General features: G+C 39.3%; 1 protein-coding gene and 1 long non-coding RNA gene across 3 annotated transcripts in view; both read left to right on the top strand.

Annotated features, from left to right (window-relative positions):
• The first annotated feature begins 57 nt into the window (after positions 1–57).
• The window catches only part of OSBPL9 (oxysterol binding protein like 9), a 51733-nt gene continuing 25061 nt past the window's right edge, over positions 58–26729 (top strand). For both annotated transcript variants that reach the window (XM_026034090.1, XM_026034097.1), the window contains exons 1-4: positions 58–191; positions 6352–6402; positions 10405–10483; positions 21479–21555. In XM_026034090.1, the coding sequence (XP_025889875.1) occupies positions 81–191; positions 6352–6402; positions 10405–10483; positions 21479–21555 (318 nt within the window). In that variant the 5' untranslated portion in view covers positions 58–80. The remainder of the gene's footprint in view (positions 192–6351; positions 6403–10404; positions 10484–21478; positions 21556–26729) is intronic.
• LOC112943028 lies at positions 14651–15975 on the top strand. The gene is made up of 2 exons (XR_003248513.1): positions 14651–14760; positions 15889–15975. It is a non-coding gene; the product is annotated as an uncharacterized LOC112943028 (long non-coding RNA).

The raw sequence follows: 26729 nt of genomic DNA on the forward strand, positions 1-26729 counted from the left end.
GCCCTCCCTGCCTCCCGCGCGGCCGCCGCTGTCGTGTCCGTGCCCGGCTCCCCGGTGGCGGTGCCGGTTCGGTGCCTAAGATGGCGTCTATCATGGAGGGCCCGCTGAGTAAATGGACCAACGTGATGAAGGGCTGGCAGTACCGCTGGTTCGTGCTCGACTACAACGCCGGGCTCCTCTCCTACTACACGGTGCGAGGGGCAGCGCGGGCCGCGCCGGGCGAGGCGGGCGGCAGGGGCGCAGGGTGGGGGCGGCGAGGGGACGCGGGGCGGTGTGAGCCCCGCGGCGGCCAATGGCGAAGGAGGAGGCGGCGGGAGCAGCCAATGGGCGGCGGCGCTGCGGGATTGATGGGTGGGGGCGAGCGCCGCTGTTATTGTTGGCGGCCGGGGCGGGGGAGGGGGCGCGGGGCGGGGTCGTTGGGCGGTAACGGCCGTTACGGCCGTTTCCTCAGGGAAACGCTGCGCCGTGTCCTCGCATTCCGGCGACCTTCGCCTCCTCCGGCTCAGTGGGACCCTGGGCGGGCCGGGCGGCTGGTTTCCTCCCTTCCTCCCAGGGGGGCTCCCTGCAGGCAGCTCTGCGGCCCGAGCCCGCTGCCTGAGCCGCAGACTGCTTCCCAGTGGGAGGTTAGCGCTGCTCCCCTCCCTAGTTTTCCAGCGTGGACTTTGGAAGTGCCTGGGGCTGACAGGGTGCCTTGACATGCTGCTGGTGGATACTGCTTTGCTAGCTTGTTTCGATTTGTGTATGAAATAAGCATTAAATTACAAATATTTTTAGCAGTACAGCTTCTTTTCACTTTCCCAAGGATGCGCCCTAAAGTTAGAAGGCTAACTGGCAGAACTGCATGTGCTCACAGATAAGTTGGAACAGAGCAGTTGCTCTCATTGCACTGGATAAAACACTAGCAAATGAAGTTTGTGGTGAATAGCGTAGCTTGGGGTGCTGTGGGGTGATGTTCATGACTTCTGAGTTGAGAACAGAATGTATTGTATGCATACAGAAGCAATATCTGTAAAACATATTTGTCTCCTAAATCTCTATTTCCAGCTCACCTGGTAAAGAGTTTTTGACCTCCAGCCCTAAAAGTTTGTAAGACTCACTCTGCATAAACATGTTATGGACTCTAGACCAAATGTTGTTAATGCACACTTAAAATCCTTGCTTTATCTCCACTGAAATATTAATAAGGAATAAAAAGTGCTTTTATAGTTCCTTTTTTTAATGGCTGTTCAAATGTCAGCTGTTTGACTGAGATGAATTAGTCAGTGTAATGTAAGGAAAGGTCCAAGGTGCAAAGACATGATTTGCTCAGTTACAGAATTAGAAGTCTGTGCTAGTGTTTACTGCATGTGCATGCAATAAACACGTATCGTTGCAGTGATTTTCATTCAGTGATCTTCATCGCTCTGATCTATGTCAGTTGTTAATTTTCATTCTTTCCTGTGATTATGTATGTCCACATATGCTTCACACATTTATCCTATATAATTTATTATGTTATATATCATGCAAACTTATAGTTCATGATATTGAAACATCTTTTTTAACAAAGTGTCCTAGCAATTCAACTTCAGATCAAGAAATCAAATTGTCTCCCCTAGCTTGTCTGCCTTTAACCCAACAAAGTCCTACAGTTAACATTTAATTTCACATACTTTCTATGTGCTTTTTCTTTTCTGCACGTGCTTCTGTCAAGTACTTGTTATGCCAGTTGCACTCATTTTTGTAGGTAAGGGTGTGTGTTGTGTTGAAGCTATTCCAAGCCCAGCTACCGAAAGGACTGGTCCTGCTGCTTGCACGCTTCTTTCTGCGTTGCTGGCGTAGCTGCTTGTAGGGGTGTATGGTCAGCTGGATCGTGGGTACGAGGGAGAATTCAGATCACAGCCTCAGTAATAGCAGTACTGGGAAGGTAGTAGGGCACTCTTTCTTTTAGCTGTATCTTTAGAGCAATAATTCCTGAACTGTAGTTAAAAATGTGGTAAATAAATAACTTTAATATGGAATTTTAGCAGGCTTGGGAGCATTATATCTGCAGGGAAATGGCCTCTTACAGCCTTCTTCTATGATTTGGTATATACTTGTATTTTTGTATAAAGCCTTATCTATGTGATTGGGTATAGGTAGTCATGAACTCCATGCCCTCTGAGCCAGTTTCAGTCTGAAGCAATGAGTTAACGGTAAGGCTCTGCTCGTGTATCCATATGGTTTGAGCCCGAAACTGGCTCATCTCCAGGAGTGTTATGCATGGGTGGGGTAGAGCGAGGTTCTCGGCAGTTGCATTGGTACGCAGTCTGGAAACAGCTTTACTGATGGGAGGTTGTTTCATTCATCTGCTATTTAACTGTTTATCACCTCTTGCAGACTCCCTGACCTGTTTCAAACCAAAAGGATCTTCATGCTGGAAACACTTTTTCAGGTCCAATGTCATTAAGTTTTGCCAAAGGGTTTTGTGAAAATGGTAGGGGAGTAACTTTTCACGCAGCTGAACTTTCCATCAGAATTAGATCCAGAAAAATACATTTGTTCATAGGTGTGTCCCTGTGCCATTCTGTTTAGTCTTTTTAAGAAGTAGCTTAAAACAGACTTCACAAAAGTACCCTTGATATAGAATAAACAATCAGAGTTAGTGCAGAATAGTATTGAACTTGTAGGAAGAAAGCTCCCTAATTAGTGTGCTTTGTTGTTTGGTAAACTGACTAAATGTTAACCTGAATGTGTAGTGAATATGAGCATCAGAAGCAAATGAATTAAAATAAGTTTGCTTTTATGACATGATAACAGCTTTCAAGAAGCAAAGCAAAAGATATTGAGTCAAAGAAAAAATTAGAATGTAATATTAACTTATTTATGTTTTAATTTGTGTGTTTTTCCTCCGTACTTCGTTGGAGTGCAGTGAGTGCTGGTACTATTAGTTGGCAATATGAATGCAAATGTTTTGGACATGTGCTTCCAAATAGTTTTGCAACAGTTGTTTTTACATTACAAACATTTGCTTTTTGTTACTTTCTTATACAGTTTATGCCTGTGAGGTTTACATTTTGAAAGAGGAAAAAAATCTTCAAATCTACTTATAATTACCTTTATTTAAATTTACTTATGAATATATTCCAGAGAGTAAAATCCAGACTAATAGTTCAAACATTGTCTTGCCTGTTTTTCTTAGAGTAAATGATTGTCTGGTAGCAGCAAATGGTATCATTTGCATGCAGATCCATTGATACTCTCTTCTATCTCTCATTATCTGAGTTTTAAGATCTGAATTCAGTTCTGTTTAGAGTTTAGATGTTTTTATAGATGATGTCAATTGTATTCTGGCAGCAGTGCTGGCTTAAATATGCATCAGCTGTAGCCTTGATTACCCTTGAGAATCATGTACAAATAATCCAGAGAAACCCCCCACCCTAGGCTGAAAAATATCCTTAAAAATATTGTTTTAGATGTGCTTTTACAATAAGTGTTTTAATTGTATAATAGATTGAGAGCTGAACTGGCATAGCTGTTCTAAAACAAGGGTCAGTAAATAGGAAGGTCAGTCTGCAATTCAGTTTCCTCTTTCAAATTCTATAAAATAACTTCCATAAAATATTTAACACCTTTGTGCATTTTTTGATGTCTGATGATATCAAAAGGACTGATGATGATGATGATGACTTTTGATGATATCAAAAGGCTCATAGTACTGTAAACTTAAACAGCTGCCTGTATTCTGAATAAGGATTGATAGAATATATCAACACTGTGCAGTGTATTCTTGAAAAAACTATTGGTAGCCTGCTATTCTTTTATGGTTTCCTTATCAATATATTTCTAAAGAACAGATTTAAATGCAGGTTAAGAAAAATAATATTCTATTGTTTCTGTTAGTCATCTCATCGAAGTCTCTAAAACATATATGGGTTGAACTCTTTCAAGAGCAAAATCTGTATGAAACTATTTCTGAGGAAGTAGTAGTTGAGGTGCTCTAGAAATAATTATCCCTCATGTTTTTTAAAGATTGCAGCTAATTGGAAGTTTTGATATTGATTGAATTGCATTGAAAGAACTGCTTGTGAAATGTATAATCCAGATTTTGAGAAGTGGAGCTAAAATTTTGTTGTAATTTCATGAATATTTGGAACTGGAAGCAAATCTCTCTAACTTGATTTCAAATGATGCCTCCAAATCTGGAGTCATGGCTCAGTGTCTTAAATCAGAGAGAATTTTAGTTGAATTAATTTTCCTGCTTTCTCAACTAGTTTCTTAAACAGCTATGTGCAAAAGTCCCTAGAATACAGAAAATAAATGTCTGCTGTCGTACAAACATTCCCTTTGAGGGCTCTGCTTTCTGTTCTCAGCTAATACAACTCCTCCCTTGGCTGGTAAAACTGCACATGAACTGAAAACAGGTCAGTGAGCCTAATAAAAACAGACTAAACTACAAGCAAACTTGATATAAAAATAAAAAAAAAAGATAATACATTACTATTACCATCAGTACACATCAACTGTGTATTAAAATTTTGTATATGTAAAAAGAAAAATGTGACTTTTTAAATAGCCATTCCTACATGTCTTCCTGTTATATGTGATTTTCTGTAGTGTGGTAGAACCACTCCTTAAAGTGATTGCAGAATGGCAATATTTGTACAAGTATCTTATTTTCGGGACAGAGGGAATGACAAACTAAAATGTCGTCCGAGTTGCATTATCAAGCCACCTCCTGCAGCCATGTGTAGAAGCTCTGTTCTGTCCTGATGCCTCCGATGGTGACGGTCCCTGGAGTCTCTAGTGCGCGGGGAGCCTGGCCCCTGCAGCGCTGGGTGACCTGTTCCACTTAGATGGAAGAAACAGACTTAACAGCCTCATTATAATGGGTATGAAGCAATTAAAGCTCCATGTGAAAGCTGAGAACCTGTTCTGTGTCTTGAAGGCAGCTTTACCAGAATAGACATGCGTTTGCCAAGTTACTCTTTGGAAAGAACATTAAGGATTGTAACGTTTAAACTTATTTTCCATGCCATTAAAGGGGGGAAAAAAACCCTTAAGGCTTTTACAGTCTCTTTCCCAGTGGAGATGACAGTTAATCTGTGTAATTTGAATCAGTGCACTTCTGCCCAACTTGCAGAAAGTTACTTTCCTGTCAAGATTGTGTCTGTATTTCTTTCTGAAACCACCAGAGGGAGGAGTAAGCTCTTAGTAGAGCTCTCCCATTTTAGGGTCTAGATCTCCTTAGATCAGTAACAATGATTCGCTTGGATATTTGGATGGTAAGAAAGAAGGGGTTATATTAGAGTGGGACTATCCTTGGAGTGATCAATTTTGATCAATTTTCTCATTAAAAAAAAAAAAAAAGAGGGGTAGGGAAGTTAATTGAAAACCAGAAGATATTTTCTTCTGGTTTCAGAAAACTAAGTATTTAGAGTTTCCCAAACATTTTCTTTTTTCCTTTTCTTAAAGGATTTGTGGGTGCATGCTACATGGCTCACCAGGATTGCCACTTAATTCTTGTGACACTGGCAGGAAGATAGTTGCAAAATCTACCCATGCCAGTGCTGGGCACAGCTGAAAGTTTAAGATGCAGCAAGTTCACGCTAGCAGTAAATTGGCTGTTTAGACCTGCCCTGGTCTGGCCTGTCTTGTTTTAGAGTTCCCTTGTCATTGCTTCAAATACAGATACTAAAGAAGAGATTCAGGAGTTCAGCAGCAGGCTACAGGATAAAGCACAAGAAGAAATGGGTCTCCTCTGTTTTCTGATTTGGGATCTTATAATTTATCTAACACAACCATAAGCTTTCTGTGGCTACGGTGATAACTTTTCCGACTCTTGCAATAAAAGCAGGCTGTACTACCTCATGAGTAGATGTGAAAACGTATCTGAACAAGAGATTTGTATCTGAATGGAATGAGGGCTGAGTCTGGGAAACTTTCTGCTAGAGATACATTTTTATTTCTACAATTGTTGCTAGCCAGCTGGATTTCGTTATATGGCCACTTTTGCGAGAGCGGGAGAGAAAGGAAGAAGATGTAATATCAGTATTTTACCAGCTTTTTTTATTCCCTAGTGAGTGCCTTTTTTCTTCACCTCATCTTGCTTTCATAAAGGTGCAGATCAAATCTTCCATTTTTTCAAGATATCTACAAAACCTCCTGAAATGTGATACTGTATTCCAGTTTTCTAAAGGACTACTTTTTCATACTGTAGTGGTGGTATTTTCTCCTTTATGTCAGAGCGCTGTTGTAATGCTATCAGTTTCATTTTATCAGCCAATAAAATATTATACCAAATTGCTTTATGCTTTTCTCAGTTGTTTTAAATAACTTTCTCTTGCAATTCTGATTAAATTTGTTAATCTGGATTTCTTTTTCTTGTTTCAGTCAAAAGATAAAATGATGAGAGGATCACGCCGAGGATGTGTCAGGCTCAGAGTAAGTGTTGTTTTCTTTGGTGCATAATGACTTACTATGGATATGTGGAGAAAGCTATATGACAAAGATGGATTAGTAATGACATATGCTAGGAAAAAGTTGTGATTTGCAGTTCTCATTTCTTTTTGTGTGTGTACATATGTATATATGTTTATGTTTTCTGTCTACAGAAGGTTTAGGAAAACTTCAGCCCTTCTGATCTCTCTTTGCTCTCTTCCCATGTTTGCCATTTGGTCATCTGAAACATTCTGTTGTGCTGCCACTTGACTACGTTTCATTCAGCATATTGCAGTGCTGAGCACTAATGTCAGGCAGCAAGTGGTCAGGCTTGAGCAAGGAAAACAAAGGAAGACTGGAAAGGGCAGGTTGAACCCAGCAGGCAACTGTTGGGAAATCTCAGAGAGGAAGGGACACAAACTGGGGAGATAGAGCTGAGGAGATGCAGACTAGAAAGCTGTTAACTGAGGTCCTTTTGCTCAGGACTTTGAACCTTGAATACTGCTATTGTACCTTAGGCGGCAGTATGGAGTTGATGGTGACATCTTTATATGTGTCCAGTTTGTACCTCCAGGCATGCACTTAGCAGGAAATTTTCTAGTGTCAGTCCTTTTCCTGTGTTTATTCGCATTCCTCATAGACTGTCTGGTTCAGTATGAAGCTGGCTGATGTTGCTAGGAGGAGAGTCGGAGGATAAGAGGTGGGAATGGGAACTGTTTGGAATACTGAAGGAAGAGGAGCACAGGGAAGGGGCTCTGTTTTCTGACACACTGTCTCATATATGCTGCAGCAGAGCTTTGCCTCACTTTCCTCCCATTTCTTCCTTCTTTGTGTTGTTGCTCCTTTCTTGTCTTTCTGTTGACCTTATAATGGAGTGCTAGTAATCTTCTGAGAGTCCCCATTCATGTGGATTTCTGGTATCTTCCTGGACTTTTCTTTCTGCTTTTTAATCTATTGTTGTTTTAATTTATAATCTCTTTAAAGGTAATATGAACTCAAACTACTATCTACAAAACTATATTCCTGCAGATTCATAAGGATATTTTAAGAATATGTTATGTGAAAAAATTGAGTCTGAAAAAACATGTCTACTTTAATAGTATTGCGAACCTGTCAGTGTGGAGGTTGGTCTTAGCCTGTCAGTTTAACAAATATTGAAAGTGAACAATCTGTTCAGAATTACATGATCTGTTTTTTATTAATTTAAGGAAAAAGCAGCACCTTTCTCTTCCCCCATCTGTCACTCTCCCACCCCAGATTGCTTTTTGGAGTTTCCCTAAGATATGTTGATTTCTTTCTCGGAATGTTTGTGATGTTTGTGTAAGTTTTTTTTTTTTTTTTTGAGGGAGGAAGTGTTCTTTTTCCTACTGTTGTTGTAAAGCAGTTCTTTTGGCGGATGACAGTGATAGCAAGAGCTGAACAGATGGACTTCTGCAGTTTGAAATTTTATCAAAGAGGTTTCCTGTTTGGTTTAATTGTTCATTTGTAACTGTAGGTGTGAACATAAACAAACATGTAATTCAAACCGTTTGCATAAAAATACTTCCCTTTGCCTTTAATGGATTTTAATGCATTTTTGTTTCTCATCTTCTTTCATTTGGGAGCACTGACCCAAGACATCTTCGTCTTGTGTCCTGTCATGGTGTGTTTAGGAAGGTGTGTTCAGAGAGGAATGAATCTATGTGGTCCGCACTGTGCTTAGGTCCTAACCAAGCTTTCAGGAATATATACTTTAACTTTCACATATTAGTTTGTCTTTTTCTTATTGATACGTGTTTTCCAGATGAAAACAGAAGCATCTTCTATGCTTCTGCTCAGACCCTTTGTCTTAGCTGTACTTTCTGCATCTGTGTACTGAGATCAGAGAATGCTGATGATTCGCCTTAGTTTTCTCCTTCCTTTTTGTGTGGAGACAGGACTTAGTTACCCTAATCCTACCTTTTTTAGCCTTTTAGTAGTTTTTTCTATGTTTTCTTTCTAATTTGACTATTTATATGTATTTTAGTGATTCCCTAGTTTTATTTTTCTTGGTGTTTCCTTACCAGCTAGAAGAAAGCCTTAAGTTGTAGTCTTTTATTTTTTGCTTCAGTTACACTAATTTCAATTCCTACCCCTCTGCTCACCTTTCTCTCACAATGCCACCAGCATATTTTTAGCTTAAAGAAACTCAGCAAACATGCAGTAAGACATCAATTCCTGCAAAACTCCTGAAGAAGTAAATGTGTTCAGGAGTTCTGAGAAGTCTTCTGAGTGAAGAACGAGGATCACCAGGGCCTTGAATCAAGAATATATTGTTGATAAGTGAATTTCTGACCTGTCTTGCTAGTAAACAGAGGAACCTAAGGATTAAAGTTTCAGCATCCAAAAGCACTATGGTTTGGTTACTCTGAGGAAAGTATCTTTGTCATGTTCTTGGTGTCTGACTTTGAGATTTTTGATGTAGCTGATCATGAGGAGCTAGATTGTGACTTTTTACAGCTGGTAATGATATTTTCATTTATTGCATACCAAAATATGCACTTACAAGAGTTCTAGATTTATTTTACCTCCAGATATGAAATAATTGCTCTACCAAAATATAATTGGCCCAGTAAAGCCTGTCACAGGCACCCTGTGCCGTTACCAGACAGCTGTTGTGCGTCCAAGTGTGGTGGCTGGTCGTGTGCTGGTGGGTATGTCCTGGCCCTAGAGCTGTCCTAGAAAGACCTGTTTGGAAAACAGGCCTTCGGAGGAGTTAAGTGATACCTTCTTGACAGTGGGAGAGGAAAAATAGTTTGGAACTACCCCTTCCTGCTGCATAGGTGTTGCTCTTAAATAGGACCTGTCACTGTGTAGCTGTCATTCCCATCTTGTTTGCCTGTTGTAGGCTCAGGCCTACGTAAGCTGGACCCATCCGTGAGGAACGTCATATAGGGGCCATAAAGTTTTTATGTGAGCAAGATTGATTCAGGTCCCCTTGCTCCTAAATCTGTATCCAAGATATTCTCAGGTTTGGGCTGGTCTGGTTGTTCATCCAACCCACCGTGCTGTTAATTGCTGTGTGATACTTGACCAAATGAAATGAAACACTCATTGGAATTGACTCATAGGGACACTTACTAATTGCTATTCTCTCAGACTGTAAGAACAGAATTTACCCTTTCAATATGTGTACTTCCCAGTGATGTCTTTCTGCTTAGTGGGAAAGGGAAGGACAGAAAAAAATACTGCTATGCCTGATACAGAAGAAGAGAAACTGAGTAAATCTGTGATATTTGAAGCATTTTGAACTAATGTTGCGATTTCTTGCAAGTCCATACAGGTTCTTTTCAATTTCCTCTTCCCTCAAGCGAAACTTGATCATTTGTTAAATGTTTTGGTGGGGGAGGGAAGGAAGATATGGATAGGTATGTAAACAACTGAGATGAACTTCAGTCTGTCATTCAGTTGTATTTCATACTAATAATTCATCAGCAATTAGAAAACAGCTGTTTTTGATATACTATGTTGACTCACTGCTGGTATTTATTTAGGGACTGAAAAATAGATCATTTAATAGGTTGAGAACTTCTTCATGTAGAATTTCTATATATATTAGTATTTTTATATGTGAAAAGTATTTGTAATGTATTGGTCCCTATTCTTCTTTTAAATATAAGTTGGAATATAGTAGAGAATAAATAGACTTTAATGATGCTTAGTACAGAATAGTATATTGCTGTTTACTTTAACGATGCTGTAGTATAGAGCTACAACCATTCCCAAAGTAGAAGATGCATATCATTATCCAGAAAATCCCAAAGTCATACAAATAATCACTGCTTTTATCTGCAACTAAGGATTTAGCCTTTTTAAAAAAAAAAGCAGACTTACATTCCATGCCCAAACAGAGAATCCCTCTGCTCGTTATGGTGTGCAGTTAGCGTCTAATTCTCCCTGCTTTTTGCATTCCAGGGGTGTAGTGCTAGAGTGCTGGCTGCTGATGTCACTGCTTGCCTTATCAGGATTTTGTTCTTTGTTTCACAGGGAGCTGTGATTGGTATAGACGACGAGGACGACAGCACCTTCACAATAACTGTTGATCAGAAAACCTTCCATTTTCAGGGTGAGCTGAAAGGAGAGATTCTTTTTTTTTTTTTTTTCTTCTTATAATAGAAACTGCTTCTTGTATTTGATAGATGATTTTAAATGTTTGGCAACAGAGCAGCATGAATGAGCGTAATGAGAACATTCTGGATCCAGGGGTGCTGCAGGTTAGGCAGGGATTTACATCTGCAGTGGATACATATGTGATAGAAAGAGACTGTAGCTCTGGCAGGATTTAAAATGTAAAAAATAAATCAGTTCAAGGCAGAAAGTAATGGGCTTCTGATTATGGGTTATGCTTACAAAGCATTTCTGATCTTCGTTATCAAGATACAATTATGCGCATCTGTGTGAAGAGAATCAAGACTGGTCAGAAGGTTGCAGTTTGTTTTTAAATAGAACTTAATACTCCATTGTGAGGAGACTAGAGGAAACATTTGGCTTAAAGGTGGAGCTTTGCTTCGAGAATTACAAGCTTGCATTCTTTTCATCTACATTTCTGTGTCTTGTCTGCCAGTCATTTCTCTGCTATTATCCTTTTATTCACATTTACTAACACCAATGCCATCTGCCACTGCTATGTTCCGTCATTGCATGCTATGGTTCACCGGTAGAAAGGGTAAGGTACTATATTGTTGTTATGCATTCCTTAAATTATTTTATCTGCAGCAGTAGGTCAAAATATTGTGAAAATATTGGCTAAAGAACTTATTTTCTAATGTTAAAATCCTAAGGGAGTTTGATAAGATGACTTTCAGCTAATGTTTGTTTGTCTTTTTGTTTTTTCTCTAAAATGTAGTAACTAAAGCATGTAATTATTTTGCATAGAGATTGAAAATGTAAATATCAGAGGCACATTTGCATATGAGAAATATTATTAGTTTATATAAGCTGGAACAATTCTGTAACCTATGTTGTATAGTATATATTTGCAAATCAGTGATTTGCAAATGGGCTTTACATAAATAACTAGTATGTTTTTGTGAGTATTTTAATGGCAAATATTAATTTGCCAACCAATACTGGGTTGTCTTTGGAGTATATATTCCTTGTGCTACAAGGAATAGTAGCCTTCCTAAATGTTGCTGCTGTAGTCTGTTTTTTCACTGTATTAAGTCTCATAAACATACCTTCATAATGCCGAGCTGACATCAATACTTAAATCCACCGTTTTCAAGGATAACTGATAAAATGCAAGCTAATTGCTAATGCAGGTAATGGAATGCCATACCCTGGCAGTCTTTCAGTAATATGAAGCTAAACACTGCTTAATATTTGAGAACTTAATACCCACAAATCTAGAAATCTCTCATCTGTAATTACTAAAAAGCCCCCTTTTTTAAGTATGTCTCTTTATTTGTACTCATTCTTGATAAGCTATATTATCCTTAGGGCAGATGCCATAAAGAAGAATGACAGTATTTGATTAATGTTCTGCACTAAATAATGCCTTTTTTGAACACCAGCTTTGTCACATAATATATGATAGTTTATAAGTCTTTATTTGCATGCATTTCATATTAGGTCAGGATATGTGTATGATTCTGTAGTTTTGAGCTTAGATCATCCACACTGTTTTCTGTATTATGCTTTTACTGTTAGCATATTTTGCTGGAAATCATGTATTTTATCTTCAAAGTGGAGTGGTATAAGCACAGTATATATGAGACTGTAAACTGAAAATGTAAAAAGGCAGTTAAAATACTGGTGTTGGAATATTTCAGTATAAAACAAACAGCTCTGTGAAGCCATGTCTGTAGTTCTTAAAACCACTGTAAATGTGTTATATGCCCCCTGCAACCCTTGTGACATATTTATAAAATGCTTGTTCGTGGTATTAATTTCATTCGATATTATACAGTGTTATAAATCTATGTGAATTGTAGGTAAATGTCAGTCATGAATGGTTAAGGGATAATTATGTAAATATAACAATATGTATTCTCAGACTATGTAGAACACTGTAAGTGTTTTGAGAATATGTACAGATAGTATATATATAGTATTTCTAACATTATCCCCCTTTTTTTAAAAATAAGTTATGCAGATAGAGCTTCTGTACTGTGAGATATTCATAGCTATGAATATATTTACCTTTTATGAAAGAAGAGCCTTCTGAGGAAGGCTGCTTCAAAAATCGCTTTTTTTTTAAGACACAGTCTCTTTCTTCCCTGACACCACCTTTTTTTCCATTTGCAAGGACATCCAGAGGTCCAGGCAATGTGGAGTCTAGTTGGGAAAGGGAAAATGGAAAGGTAGAAAAATATGTGAGCTCAATAAATGTGAAATGGTAAAACTTAGTATTTCAAAATCTGCTAAGTGGTGGGTAAGTCAGGATCCCATCTGCAGTGGGACAGTTTCTCTTTCAGGCTCCAAAAGAATTCATTTTCCTATACCTAGGCTGTCAATACTGTTGGTAAAGACTTGAATCTCTTTTGACCTTGGTGACATTTTGAGACAGGCAATAGACAGTGATAGAATGTGAATTTGGGAGAAGAAGGAAAAACTTTGTACTGGATGAATTAATTATTTTGTGAAGCTGCTTGCTCAAAACTGCATTCTGTCTTTCACTGAAGAATAAGTGATGAGATGAAGGCAGATAAGGCATATAAAGATGTTTGATAAACTTCTCCCAGGGATATTGCTTATATGTAACTGTGCTTGTGTTTGTGTAAATGAGTTGAAGTGTTAAGACTCCAGCAGCTCCCACAAAAATTTGCCTGTCACGAGATCTTGGGAAATTCTTGATTTTTCTTACAACGTGTAGCTCATATGTGTTGCTGCCTTTGACAGTCCTCTGATGTGTTTGCCACTGTGATTCCTAGTGGCCATGTTTGTGCTGAACAATATTAGAAGTGAAAAAGTTATAATTACAAAGAATATGCAGGCACTGAGGAATGACTGCATAAATATCCACTGGTACCATATACTTAATATCTTGCTATAAAGGAGAAAAAGTGATTTGAATAAATATTCATTTATATTTAGTGTGTTTTGATTTTATTGTGAGCTTAGCTTTGGTTCTATCAGGGTGCCCAGCAGATCTGTTCCTTTTTATTTTATTATTACCTTCTGCTGTATTGATACCTATTCACCCTGGATGGAGGAAGAGAGGGGCAGAAAGTCCTCAACAGTTTCAAAATATATTTCAAGTAATGTATTAATCTCTTCACTCGCTCTTTTTGGTCATATAGTGTAGCCAGTTTTATGATTTGATCCAAAGACTTCTGAACTGAGGACTCAAAGTAATCTCATGGCTTTGTTCAGGCTATATATGCAAAAATCCATTTAATTGCTTGAAAATGTTTGGAGTAATCTGCTTCAGTCTAAACAGGACTTTCCTATTGGGAGGCTCTTGATAATGTATTTCTTTCTTGCAGTAATACATGTCCCAGATACAAATGTTCATATCCTTCAAACACTGGAATTTTTTATTGGTTTTCAAACATTTTTGTATCATGCTCTTGTTATAAGCTCTTTCCACTGGAAGGTCAGTTCTGTTCTCTGTATCATTTACCTCTTCTTTTTTTCTGTTCTCTGGGTTGCTGGTGACAAATTCAACATAGGAACATAATGTTCAAGATAGTCTAGCAAGGGTATTGTTGCCTTCTTTGTATCTGAGCTGGTGTCTAACCTGAAAAAATGCATATTTTTTTCACTGATAATACTTTTCTAATGCATTGTATTTGGGAATACAGATTTATTTTATAACTCCTACCTGAAAAAATCTGTTTTTTCAGATCCACAACTATTCTTACAGCAAGCAGCAGAGCTCTTTGGAAGTCAAGTCAGTCTCGTCTGCACTGTTCTGTGTAACAAAGGATTGAAAGATTGGAGGTGGTCCAGGGCATTGATCTGAGATGATCTTACTTTAGCATTTGTCTTTCCTTTCCCATTCCTGCCACAAAACTCTCTGAGAGATGAAGCATGAATGCTGCTGTGAAATGTGCCCTGTTAGGTGATTGCTGTCAGCCAGTAAAGGTAGATCACTCTTGTCTCCCACCCCAGCCTGCCCGAGTTTCTAGCTTCATTAGTGACTGCCAACCATCCCAACTGAGAAAAGAGGAAGATTTGCACAGCCGGGGCTTACCTTAATGTGTATGAGCAGGGAATTTGTGTGTTGGGGAGTGGGAATGGTTGTCCTGAGACAAGAACTTTTAACAAGGCCTTTTTACAGGGCCTGCCTGCATTCCTGAGGAGGCTGTTTGGAGGCATGAGACACATTTTGGCCAACCAGTTTGAGTTATCACTGGGCTAGAAAGAGTCATCGAACCTAAACCGACAACCAGTGTTGAGGTAGGATAAGGCAGAACTGAAAGCTGTGAATTGGGAGGAGGTTATGTGAATTGTTTTAGAATATGAATAAGAAAATGCTATTTATTAATCCCTTATAAGGTGGAGTTCTGAAATGTAAAAGTTGAATCTCTGAAAACAGAAAGGATGGCCTGAAGAAAACTGAACCTGAAATGAGCTCTAGCAGGTGTATTTTTACTTTTAAAGTATACAGGGAAGGAAAGACTTGCATGTAGTTTCTTTTGTCATTTCTATTCTGAATGCAGTTTTAGAAGCGAGAATGCTTTCTGTGGTCTGGATGAAATGAGGCTCTTAATTTGAAGGTTAAGTGTTTGATCTAGACCCTTAAAGATGTGCCCAATCAGGTGTTTTAGGGAACATGTTACTGCAAATGTCTTCATAAGAAAATACATTTTCAGTACTAAGCTTCAAAACCACAGAAATGTGTGTGCCTGTCTTTTATTTGACAAATTGATGAGATTTTTCAATAACTGCTTTCTGCAATGTCTCCCAAGCCTAGATCCACAAAGGTTGTTATGTAAATGACACCAATACAGCCAAATATTCTGAGCTAAAAAGACAAAATAAACAAGCAAAAAAAATCCAACACAATAATAATTTTGGGAGCAGGAACTACAACCTAAGGCCCTCCTGTGTTACCAATGAGGGCTGAGTGACAAGGTTTGAAACGGGTGCTGCTTCTTGCTTGTAGCACTTGCGAAGTACTGAATTTATTTTCTATCTAATGATGTTTGGAAGAGGATGATGTGGCCACATCTGTTTCCATGACAGTTACTCCAGCTGGGCTTGAATACCTTGGACCAGGCGGGAGTTATCCTGAACTTTCACTTCTTTGGCAATCTAAGTGGCTAGAGAAAAGGTGGGGAAGCAGAGTGGAGGCAGATTCTCTAGTCCTGTTTCTAAACTAAGGGAATGGGCAGCTCTTAAATTATGGTTCTGAATGACAGTGAACTGCAACAAAAGTTGACAAGGAAGATGAAGTACTCAGTAATGTGGCAGGTATCTTATCCTGAACTCAGAAATTGTGCTGAGTAATTAGGTAACAGTGTAACAACAGTTTAGTTGGTTTCACAAGATCATAGATTAACCCTTTTAATATATTTTACACAGGAGACTACTGGCTGTCTTGTGTAAACAAGATTAGAGGAGATCTAAGAGTCTTCACTGGATATGGGAGGGAACAAACTGGTCAATCCACTCACAGAACAAAAGAAAAGTTGATCTGGGGGTGAATAGCAGCAGAAGGAATACTAGCAGAATGAGGAAGAATAAGTGTTACACCCCCAAAATTCTGGTGTAAGTAACATGCTGAGACTGTCTGCAATCTACTGACTGATTTGGGAATCTACTGACTGAATCTGCTAGAAATGTGTGTGTATGCAGTGGAATTATGGCATTGTGGTAAGCGTACAGGAGCCTATGTCTACCTCACCTTGCTTGCCTTTTCTGTTGCTTCAGAGGTTTCCAGTGACTTTAAAAGACCATTTATTTCACCATGGAATGGCCCCTTGACCCTATCTGTGTAGTTTGTGACTTTTCCACCTTATTGGGTGCTATGGATAAAATACTCTGTCCATTGAGATTGGTGGCAAAAATCTTATTGATCTCAGTATAGTCAGAATTTTAGCTCAGTGATCTGATTATTTATCTGTAAAGATAATATACTGGTCTTAATTTGGTTGAAAAAAAATGCAGTAATTTTGAATAAAAAACAGTGGAAGATTTGTCTGAATAAAATGCACAATTGACTCTATTGACTCTTTGGGCGAAATAGATTTTTTTTTTCCTGAGTTCTGCCTGTAAGTAGGTCACAGTGAATGAAAATAAAATGTGCATTTCACTTTGAGGCAGCATGGTGTATTTTTAAATCAGCCAGTGATTTTTGAACTAATTCTTGAGGTTTTTCTTTCATCCTTATGCCCACGTAGACAGACGTGCACACACACAAACACACACAGGCACCACCAAGGCAATTCTGGGGTGCTGTGTTTCTATGTACTGTCTTCCAAGTATTGCTAAGCGTGACCTAGAAATGCTTGCAGTAAGTGCTGTATCATGGAGAGGAGTGCTGAACTTGTTTATATCCAATCCTTAGATGCTATTGAGCTTAGGCCAGGAAAAGTAATCTGTTCCATGCAGTTCTTTAACACTCTGTATACATTGTATAAGTACATATAATCCCTTTTCACAAAGTAAGCAACGCAAAATACTAGATATGTAATAGGAATTCTAAGTTACAAAATTTATTCTATATTTAGGAAATTAATAGAAGTAGAGAATATTTCATGTAGTTCTATTTCATTTGACTTATTATCCTGGAATATAACTTCTTAAAATCCAGGAAATTCACAGCCAGAGCCTCTTTTAGGACTTGTAAAAACATCTCTTCTTTTGAATGATGGAAATCATTCAGTTGTACAGTCACGTACTTTACAAGTGTGCTGCTGGAAACTGGTAATAAATGGAGTTGTGAATGTCTGAAGTACCCCATCATTTTCTCTGTCAAGCCTGAGACATCACAGTAAATTATACAGGTAACTTTATATGGATGTACTATAGACAAAGGAGCCAGCAGATAAGCATAGGGTAATAACTCATAAATTTTATGAACACTCTGCTAAATTAAAAAAAAAAAAACTTAATATAATGATGGTAAAGTTGTCATATTTCAACCAATAATGATTCAAACTTCTTACGTAAAGCAATGAACATATGTAAACATTTCACACAATGTAAAGAGCATAGGACCAGTATCTTTCCAGCAGTGCCCAGTGACAGGAGGAGAGGCAAGGGGCTCAAACTGAAACACAATTCTGTTTTCCTGTGTAATGTTTTACTGTAAGGGTGACTGAACACTGGAACAGGCTGCCCGGGAGGTTGTGGAGTCTCCATCCTTGGAGATATTCCAAAGCTGGATGGGGTTCTGGGCACCCTGCACTACGTGAGCCTGCTTGAGCGGCGGGGCTGGATTGGATGATCTCTGAAGGTCCCATCCAGCTTCAACTGTCCTGTGACTGCTGTATGTAGCTTTTGCAGGTCCTGTGTGTCAATCTCCACTGGCAAATCTTATTGCCAGTGTGTGGCATGGGGCTAGTGAGCAAGGAGTTCTTGTCCTCTAGCCACTGAGAACAGGCTTCAACATCTCCTGATGGCAGGTGAATATTACACAGTGTGCATTACAAGCTTTTGTAGCTGACAAGGTATATAGAGCTGTGTCTTTGGCCACAGTTACCATCTTTAAAATAAAAAATGCCTTGGATATCTAGCTTTCCCTACAGATAAAAGGATAATGATCTCTGACCATTGTGTGTAGATTTTTTTTCCATAAATTGTTTCTGAGTGTGCTGGCTAATCTCTTTCTTGAATGTTTCCATTGATTTTTTTTTCTTTTTTTTTTTCATCAGTGATCTTTTGGCAGCTGTTCAGTTCTAAATTGCTTTTACCATTAGGGAGCTTTTATTTGTACTTAATCTCATGGCAGCCATTTTGATTAGATTTAATATAACTTTTCTCATGGCTTGCTGTAAAATAAACCCTGCATCCTCCTGTCTTCTTCATGGTTTTCCTAAAAGATGACGTGGAGGACGTCCAGGTTTGCTGTTGGTTATAGATGAGCTGAAATTTTTAAACCGGTGTCTTGAACAGAGCGTGCTTAAAAGGCTACGCTATTTCTATGCAGTAAGCAGTGTCCTCGTGGCAGGGACTTAAAGTGACAGGATTGATGTGATTCTTGTCGTCTGTCTCTGGATTGATCATGCTACGCTACGCGTTTGCCATGTCTGCAGCAGGACACAGGGATGTGGCTTTGCTTTTCAAGTATATGAGGAAAAAACAGCTTGCCTTTTTCATTCTGCTGCGTTCTCATAAAACCAGGATAAAACTGGTTTTTGGATGTATAAGAGCTCTGGAAGCTTATGTTATTCATATGTTTGGGAAGGGGAGTTTGCTTTTTCAATCAAACTGTTTGTTTGGTTTCTAGATCTCCCCAATTGCTGTGAGTCATAATCTGTTTGTACATGACTTGATATGCAAGTCTTAATGAGATAACCTCTATTAATGGACTACTATATATTGAGATTAGTATTTAACTAATATAGTGAACTCTGCTGGCAGTATGGAAGGTCACAGAAAGTCTGTTTCAATAAAAAGATTAATCCATTGGTATGCAACCTAATTATTCCTTTTTTAATTTAAATATAATGGGCAAAAACCCTCAGGATTTTGGTATCCAGTTAATTATGACTAGTCAGTGTTGGTAACACAGTTCCCCAGTTATATGTTCCTTGCAAGAGGAAGGTGACTTNAAAAAAAAAAAAAAAAAAAAAAAAAAAAAAAAAAAAAAGCAACCAAAACCCAGAAAACAAACTCCAAAAACCTTAGACACATTGAAATAACTTGTCCATTGTCGCTTCGAACACCCATTTGAAAAGTTTTGAACACTTATACACTTGTGAATTAATTATTTTTTTCTTCCCTTGTACCTTCTTCTGCCAAATGAAATAATTTTCATTGGCTTGGAGATGTGAAGAAGCGATAAATATTTCCTAAAGGAGCATTTATTAAATATATGTAGAAGACTTGAAGTGGGTTTGAGTGGGGATGGATTTGAGCCATAGAATTGCAAAGGGTAAAAGCCATGGAAACTAATGGAGGATAATGAGAGCACTGAACACAAAGCATTTTTGGAGTCTGGATAGTACATTTCAATATAATAACTTACGGATATTTTCTTTGACCTCCATAACAAATAAGTCAGATATGGATCTTAGTTCTCAATTCATAATAGGTGTTAGTCTGCTTAAGGCTTCCTTGATTTTAGCAGATTTCCTGTTTCTTTTAAATACCTCCACTTGGATGGTGAACTAGGAACAATTGTCAATAGCTAAATCTACATGGGCCAGTTTACCTCCACAGTCTGCTTAATGCCTGTAACTTTTTTTTTTCTTCCTTTTGCTTTTTATTCTTCTGTGTTTTTTTTTTTAAACGTCCTTTCAGCACAGCAAGGAGCTCTTTCAAACCAGCAGAATAAAGTGGGGTGAACAATATGTCTGTATTTGGGAGGGGAGGAGGGGGGAATAAAAAGAGTATTGGAAAGAACAGGCCAGTGAATGACCACAGTAGCCCTTAATCTGATTTGGTCTGTTCTACGTTCTCCTTCTCCATCCCCTTTTCCGTATCCCACCAGTTGTGAAAGCAGCCCACTACCCGCTTTGTGACTTAGTGCATTACTTTAACCATCACTGACTGCAACTGAGATGTATAATTATGTTTGCTTGTCATTACTTCCTGACTTGGATCCTTAATGAAAACCATGTAACAAGTTTGTTGCAGAAACATGAAAATATTATTGTAGATGTTGCAGTTAACATATGACTCAGGTTCTGCTGAAAGACAGCTTTAGACTGGAGTTGTGTTAAATTTAACACTTAAATACTTTAGGTTATTCTCCGTGCTTCATTATTCAAAACTGGTGTCTGCACTGAAGTAGAATATTACACATTGAACAGCTTGTGTTTGTTAATAAAATTTAAAAAGAAATTTGTACAGCTCATTTTCCTATGAGAATATGTAAGTTCTCATTTTCTTGAGTTCATGTACTCACTATCGTATATATTATATCCTGATTGGCAGTTGTAAATATAATTGGAATATCTGGGATTTGATGAAATAAGTGAGGAATGTCTATGAAAACTGTCTCCACATTATCATCCATAGTGAGGGACGAGAGTTACATAAACACTCACGTAGCAGGAAGGCAGGAGAACTTTTCTTTGTATTTCTCCAAGCAAGGTTCCAAGGCAGGAGAGCAGGCAAGAAATCACTGCCTCCTGCCTCTGCTCTCCCACCTTTAGGGGGGTTCAGTTCACAACCATCACCGTGGAATTTCTTTTCTGGGGCAAGGAAATAAGCTGAATCAGGTCAGGGAGGATGTGACTTCGAGGCTCAGGCAAAGACTGACTGGCACACTGGACTGTGTGCCCTGGCCAGGCCTCCTACTGAAGGACAAACGTACAGCTATTTAAAATTATCTCAGATTTTAAACAAGTGGTGTTTGTTACTTGGTTGTCAATGGTGAAACTAAAGAAACTGCCTCCTTTTTTTTCCCTCATGTCTAAGTTATTCATTATAAGCGTATCTTGTATGTGTGTGTGTTTTTAATTGACAATGCTTAGGCCAATATTTGCAAAAGGAACTAAGATCTTGATTAAAAATGGATTTTGGAGAGTCTTACATATGCAAAGTCCCACATAAATGCACTGAGATGGTGGTGGTGTGTGAAACCGTATCTAAAATTGTATCTGAATTTTATTATTAAGTAATATCAGAAAAATGACATGACTGGAAAAAAAAGCTATAAACAAGCTTAAATGCTCAAGTAAAGGAATGTTAAATCCTGACTAGAGCAGGAACTGAAAGCATTTATAATTTGGAGTCGTTACTAGAATACAGTTTCTACCAATGCATAAAAGTTCTTTGCTTGTCTGATTATTTAAAACATCTTTTCAATAGTGTAAATTAACAAAATAATATTTAGCTTTAATTGCAAAAAAAAGAAGCAGGATTTTAAGGCAACTGTGGAATTATGTACTCAGTTATAGATATAGTGTAATTTCTGTAGTTAGTGAAGACGTCACATCTGTTTGCTTTCAGTATATATAACTTAAAATATTTTAACACTGTATTTTGAATACTTTTTCAGCTCGAGATGCTGATGAAAGAGAGAAGTGGATTCATGCTTTAGAAGACACTATTCTCCGCCATACTCTTCAGCTTCAGGCAAGTTTTACTTCCCCCCGCTTTTTTTTTTTTTTTTTTTTTTTTTTTTAACCAAGCAGACCTTATATAACATCTAATTGGTCTAAGGCCAATACATCCTGATATAAGGGAGGGATCTTGCCCATCTGCTCCGCTCTGGTGAGGCCGCACCAGGATTATTGGGGACAGTTCTGGGCTCCCCAGTACAAGAGGAATGTGGAGCTTCTAGAGTGCATCCAGACTCTTCTCAGTTGTGGCCAGTGACAGGACACGGGGTAAGGGAGACAAGTTAAAACACACGCAGTTCCATCTCCATATGAGGAGGAACTTCACTGTGAGGGTGCCAGAGCCCTGGCACAGCCTGCCCAGGGAGGTTGTGGAGTCTCCTTCTCTGGAGATCTTCCCAACCCTCCTGGATGCCGCCCTGTGCCACATGCTCTCGATGTCCCTGCTGGAGCAGCAGAGTTGGACGAGATGATCTCTAGAGGTCCCTTCCAACCTCAGTCGTTCTGTGATTCTGTGAAAATAACATAGGTACTGGAGATTGGATTCTAGTCTTTCTGCTGCAGTTCAACTGTCATGTTTCCAGATGGATTTTTGCACATTTTTTTTCTTTGTAAAGTTGAAGTTAAACCTTTTCAAGTCAAGCAGAACAAGACATCTGGAAGACCATTATATATTGGTATACCATCGTATTTATAAACTGAGACAGCAACGTGATATATTTGATGACAAAAATGGTAAAATAGCTTGTGTTTGAATCCATTCCACAAGGTGGTAGTTATCTTTCTTCTGACATTTAGCTAGGCAGAACTCTAACCGGAAGCATTTCCTCGGGATTACTTCTCCCTAAATGGAGGTTTTTGTTTTGGAAACTGCCCCCCCTCGTCCGGCGCCTCCTCCCCGCCGCGGCGGGGCCGGTAACCGCCGTTCCCCGGGGGCGGGGCGGCCGCTCCCGCCAGCCAATCGGCGGCCGCCTTAGTTCGGAGGTGAGCGGCGGGGCCGGTGGGCTCCACCCCTCTCCAGGGCTGCCGGGCCCGGCGCCCGCCCCGCGGCGCCGCCCGCTCCCCGCCCCGCGGCGCCGCGCGGAGGGATGGCCGGGGTGAGTACGGGCCGGGCGGCGGAGGGAGGGAGGCGCCGGCTCCCCCCGCCCCGCGGCCTCCCGACCGGGAAGCCGGGCGCGGAGTCCGGGATGCAGTTCCCGGTGCGGGGCAGCGAGTGTGTGGAGGCGGCAGCGAGGCTCTGTCCCGTCCCCGGCCGGAACCTGGCGCTTTCAGTGCTCTTTTTCCGTTTCCTCGGGACGGGGGTGTGAAACGCATTCCTGGCAGGACCGTTAGCTTGGCGGCTGCGGGACATCGTGTGCCCGCGCGGAGGTTGGTTTCCTGCGGGAGGGCGAGCAGGAGACGTGCGGATTCCTGCCGCGTAAAACCTTTGTGCGGCTGTTTCTGCCCAAAATTATTTCTCATTGGTAAGTTTTGTTTCTGATTTCTGCGTGGTTCTCGAACAGCCTGCCCATCCCAGTGTGGGAGTCGGGACTGAACCCCGGGTGAGTTTTCTCCGTCGTGTCAGTCGGCATCTGCCAGCACTGCGATGCTGAGCCTGTCCGTGCGCGTGCCGCGTAAACCGATTGGGCGCAGGAGAACAAATTAGAGTGGGACTAGGGAGATGAAGCAGTGTCTGGATGTTGTCTGCTCTGATTTAGCCTCACTAATTCTATTTTAGCCTTAATGCTATGGCTGGGTTGGCCCTAGGTTTGTATAATGGAAGTGTTTTGAAACACTTTTTTTTTTTTTTTTCTAAAAAGAAGTAGGAACTTGCAAGAATGACATACAGCCAAGGAACTTAGGAGGAACTGAGTCATAAAGATGCTGGAGTGAATAAGGAGCTCCTAGTTGTTCAGAGGTCTGATAATTATTGCAGTATTACTACTGAGAGTGATGTATTACTACTGAGAGTGATACTGTATTAAAATGAATCAAAAAAGGGGACTTCTTTGGGCATGTCTTTGTAATGTAATTCCGCAAAATTTTGAAGCTGAAGTCTGTTGCTTTACTTGCTACGCTGTTGTATGTTCTTATGCCAGAAGTGTTCCTGAACATGTGCTTGGCTTTCCTGGTGTTAGCTTTGTCTACTGAGCTGTCTTTGAGTAGGAGACAGTTATTAGCATTGGCAGTGCCATTCTGAAGCTCAGCAGTGTTTTCCCCTTAGCCTACAAGCTGTTTTGGTGTTGCCACATTGTTACTGACTTTCCAGAGGCAGACTGTCAGTGACATCTTCCCACTGAAGATGTGCAGGGGAAGGATGTGCATGAGATGATGGTATATTGTGGGTTGGGTTTCATGTGTGCTTGGGCACAGGTAGGAGGGTGATAATTTATCTAAAATTTTCTTTTGTTCCTTACCAGAACCTGTCAAACAATTTCATTCAAGTAGAAAGGGCTTCTAGACTTCTTGTGTGGTTAAATACCCTGTTTTCTTCCTCTTTCCCGCATGCTACATGAACTTAATGGCTCAGGAATCCTCCCATGCCTAAACCCCTTAAAGATAACTCATGTCTTCTATAACCACAGTAACACGTCTCTTCTGTGCTCTTTGAAGTGCAAGAACACTGTTAAGAGTTACCTAATAAAATGCACCAGAAACTGTTCTCTTCTCATGCCTTAAAGAAATTTCTCAATAAGTGAAGTAAATGTAAGCATTGTAAAAGGCTGAATGTCTGCATGTAGACTGGTAGCTTTATCTTTCAAAAAAGATCCTGCTCATAGCAGTCATGCTTCAACCTGAAGTGACAGGCCTGCTTCCTCCTTCCCTTCTAGCCATTAGCTCAAGTTTTCATGCTCATTCTTGCCTTAAATCTCGTATCCTGAAATGTACTTTTCCCCTCCTTCATTCAAGTGCTGCTGCAAGGTCTTGGTGAGTGCTGAAAGTGGCAGCTAAAGAGGTTATAATTTCATAGAAGACAACTACCAACTTGATTTAAAAACAAACAAATATAATTCTGAAAGTGCATATTCTGCAAATAAGAGGGCTTCCTTGCTTCCTGAGCACGTGTGACAGTTGTAATCCACATAAGAGAGTTTCAGAGTACCTGCAGGCTACAAAGTTTGCAAAAGCGAAGTGACAGTGCAGTGAGAATATACAGCTGAATTGGGAATTGGGGTTAGGGGTGACCCAAATTAAAGCTGCTCTCCCTGCTATTCTCCTTTTCCTGGTTTGCTTATTAACCCAGGTTAGTTTCCCTATAGAGCTGACTGTGTGGCAATGCAGATGTTTGTGCTGACACAAAGAGCAAGCAGAGCAAGGGTGAGAACAAACAGGGGAACTGATTTTCTTTCTGGTTTACTTCTGCTGGTGTAAAGTGCTTGTGAATCTGTGCTGCTAGCAGCAGATCACTTAGTGTCATATTAACCAAAATCTTTGATAAGCTTTTTAAACTTGCAAATGAAAATAAAAAGCACAGTCATTTTTTCTTACATAACAACACAGTTCATGTGATGGAATTACTCACTGGCTTTCAGATACTGCTTCAAGTGAGAGTCAAGAATATGTGGATAAAACTAAGGATAGGTTCTTTAAGGTGAGGATTATGTGCAATATAGATGTTTCAAGCTTGTGCAAGGGTATAGTGTTAACTGGCATGTTCCCCTTCTCCGCGTTTTGCAAGTCGCAGTGATAGTGAATGAATAGTGTGTGTGAGATAGCTACATCCTTACTAAATGTTGCAAGTAAAGAGATGGGACTCTGGGATATCCTTATGTTCTTGACTGCTGTGGATTTGACACAGAAGTTATGTTTTGAAGACAGAATTTTACACCTGTTTGTGTAAGTTTTGAACTTTGTTTCTTTTCCCCCTTGATCTGATGGTATCTATAGTTGCACAATGTCTTTGCTAATCATTTTGTCCTTTGCAAAACAGTAATGTTTTTCAAAAAAAAAAAAAAACAGTGCAATAATCTGACTATTTGGAAGGTTTATTTGCTTTCTGTAACTCTTGAAATAAGTTTTAAAAACAAATGTGTAAACTGAGTTTAAAGTTTAAATATAAACTGAGTCTAAATTTAAATATAAAAATCTAGCAGCAAAAAAATAGGCTAATATTTGCCACAAAGAAAAGGCAAGAAGATACTATTGTTTAGTGGTTTGCTTGTAGCTCTTGTCATTTTTTTGGTTGTTTATCAGGGTTCATACATGCAATGTGCTACTGCATAAGAACAAACATGCTCTTCCTTGCTGCCTGTCCCCTCTCCAAAGAAAGGGGATGTGTGTGAAGGGAATGATTTTGCCAGGCTCATGGCTTGAGACTTTGTAGAATCGTAGTGTAGCAGTTTGGAAAGGAGATCTGAATGTCATCTGTTCAAGTCTTTTCTCAACAGAAATCTCCTGTATAATTCTTGCTGTTTTATGTATGAAGCCTTACCTCCAGAAATGTTTTAATGAGCATGCTAGACCTGATCAGATTTAGACTTAATCAGCTAGTGTTTGAAGTTTCTTGGTTGTACAAACCGTCCCATTCTTTAGTTTCTTTTGATGAATTCTTACATTAGGTAGTATTAGTCTCCCTCCATTTGAAAGCAGCACACTTGATGTTGTCTTAAGATTTTGAAGTGAAGAAGTCGTACCTTAATTCACTGTGAATCTAGGTAAAATATTTTGCTAGTGTGAAAGCTATGACACTGTTGTGATGTCTCAGGATTATGTTTTTCTTGTAAAAGACATTTGGTTCTTTGTCCCTTATGTGTCTTCTTATTTATTGAGCTTAACCTGTGGAGTTTTTCAGGCCAGGAGTGCTTTAATAATTATATTAAATTTCAGTGCATGTACCTGCATAATATCAGAAGTAATTGACTTAATGAATTCTAAGTTTTCTCTTTCATGTTTAAAAATGTGGTGATTCAACAGAAGTTGTTCATTTTTTAAAAAACTTTTTTTTCAGTTTAAATGTGGGGAATATACTATATGCAAAGTGTGTGTTGTGAATTTTACATTATAAAGGAAAAGAAATTTGCCAGCGAAGAAAATGTAATCATTCTAATGCCAGTAGTATTTTAGACCTTGTTGGCATATATGCAGCAAAATGTAACAAATCAATTCAAGCAGTGAAAAAGATGCAAATTACTATAGGTTTCAAGTAACTAGGACAATCAAGTAATCTGTTCAAAGTTTTCTACTGGAAAGTGAATTCATCTTTAAGAAGCA

Source organism: Nothoprocta perdicaria, unplaced genomic scaffold, assembly GCF_003342845.1.
Source record: "Nothoprocta perdicaria isolate Ctin4 unplaced genomic scaffold, notPer1 scaffold_0, whole genome shotgun sequence".
NCBI classification, from domain to species: Eukaryota; Metazoa; Chordata; class Aves; order Tinamiformes; family Tinamidae; genus Nothoprocta; species Nothoprocta perdicaria.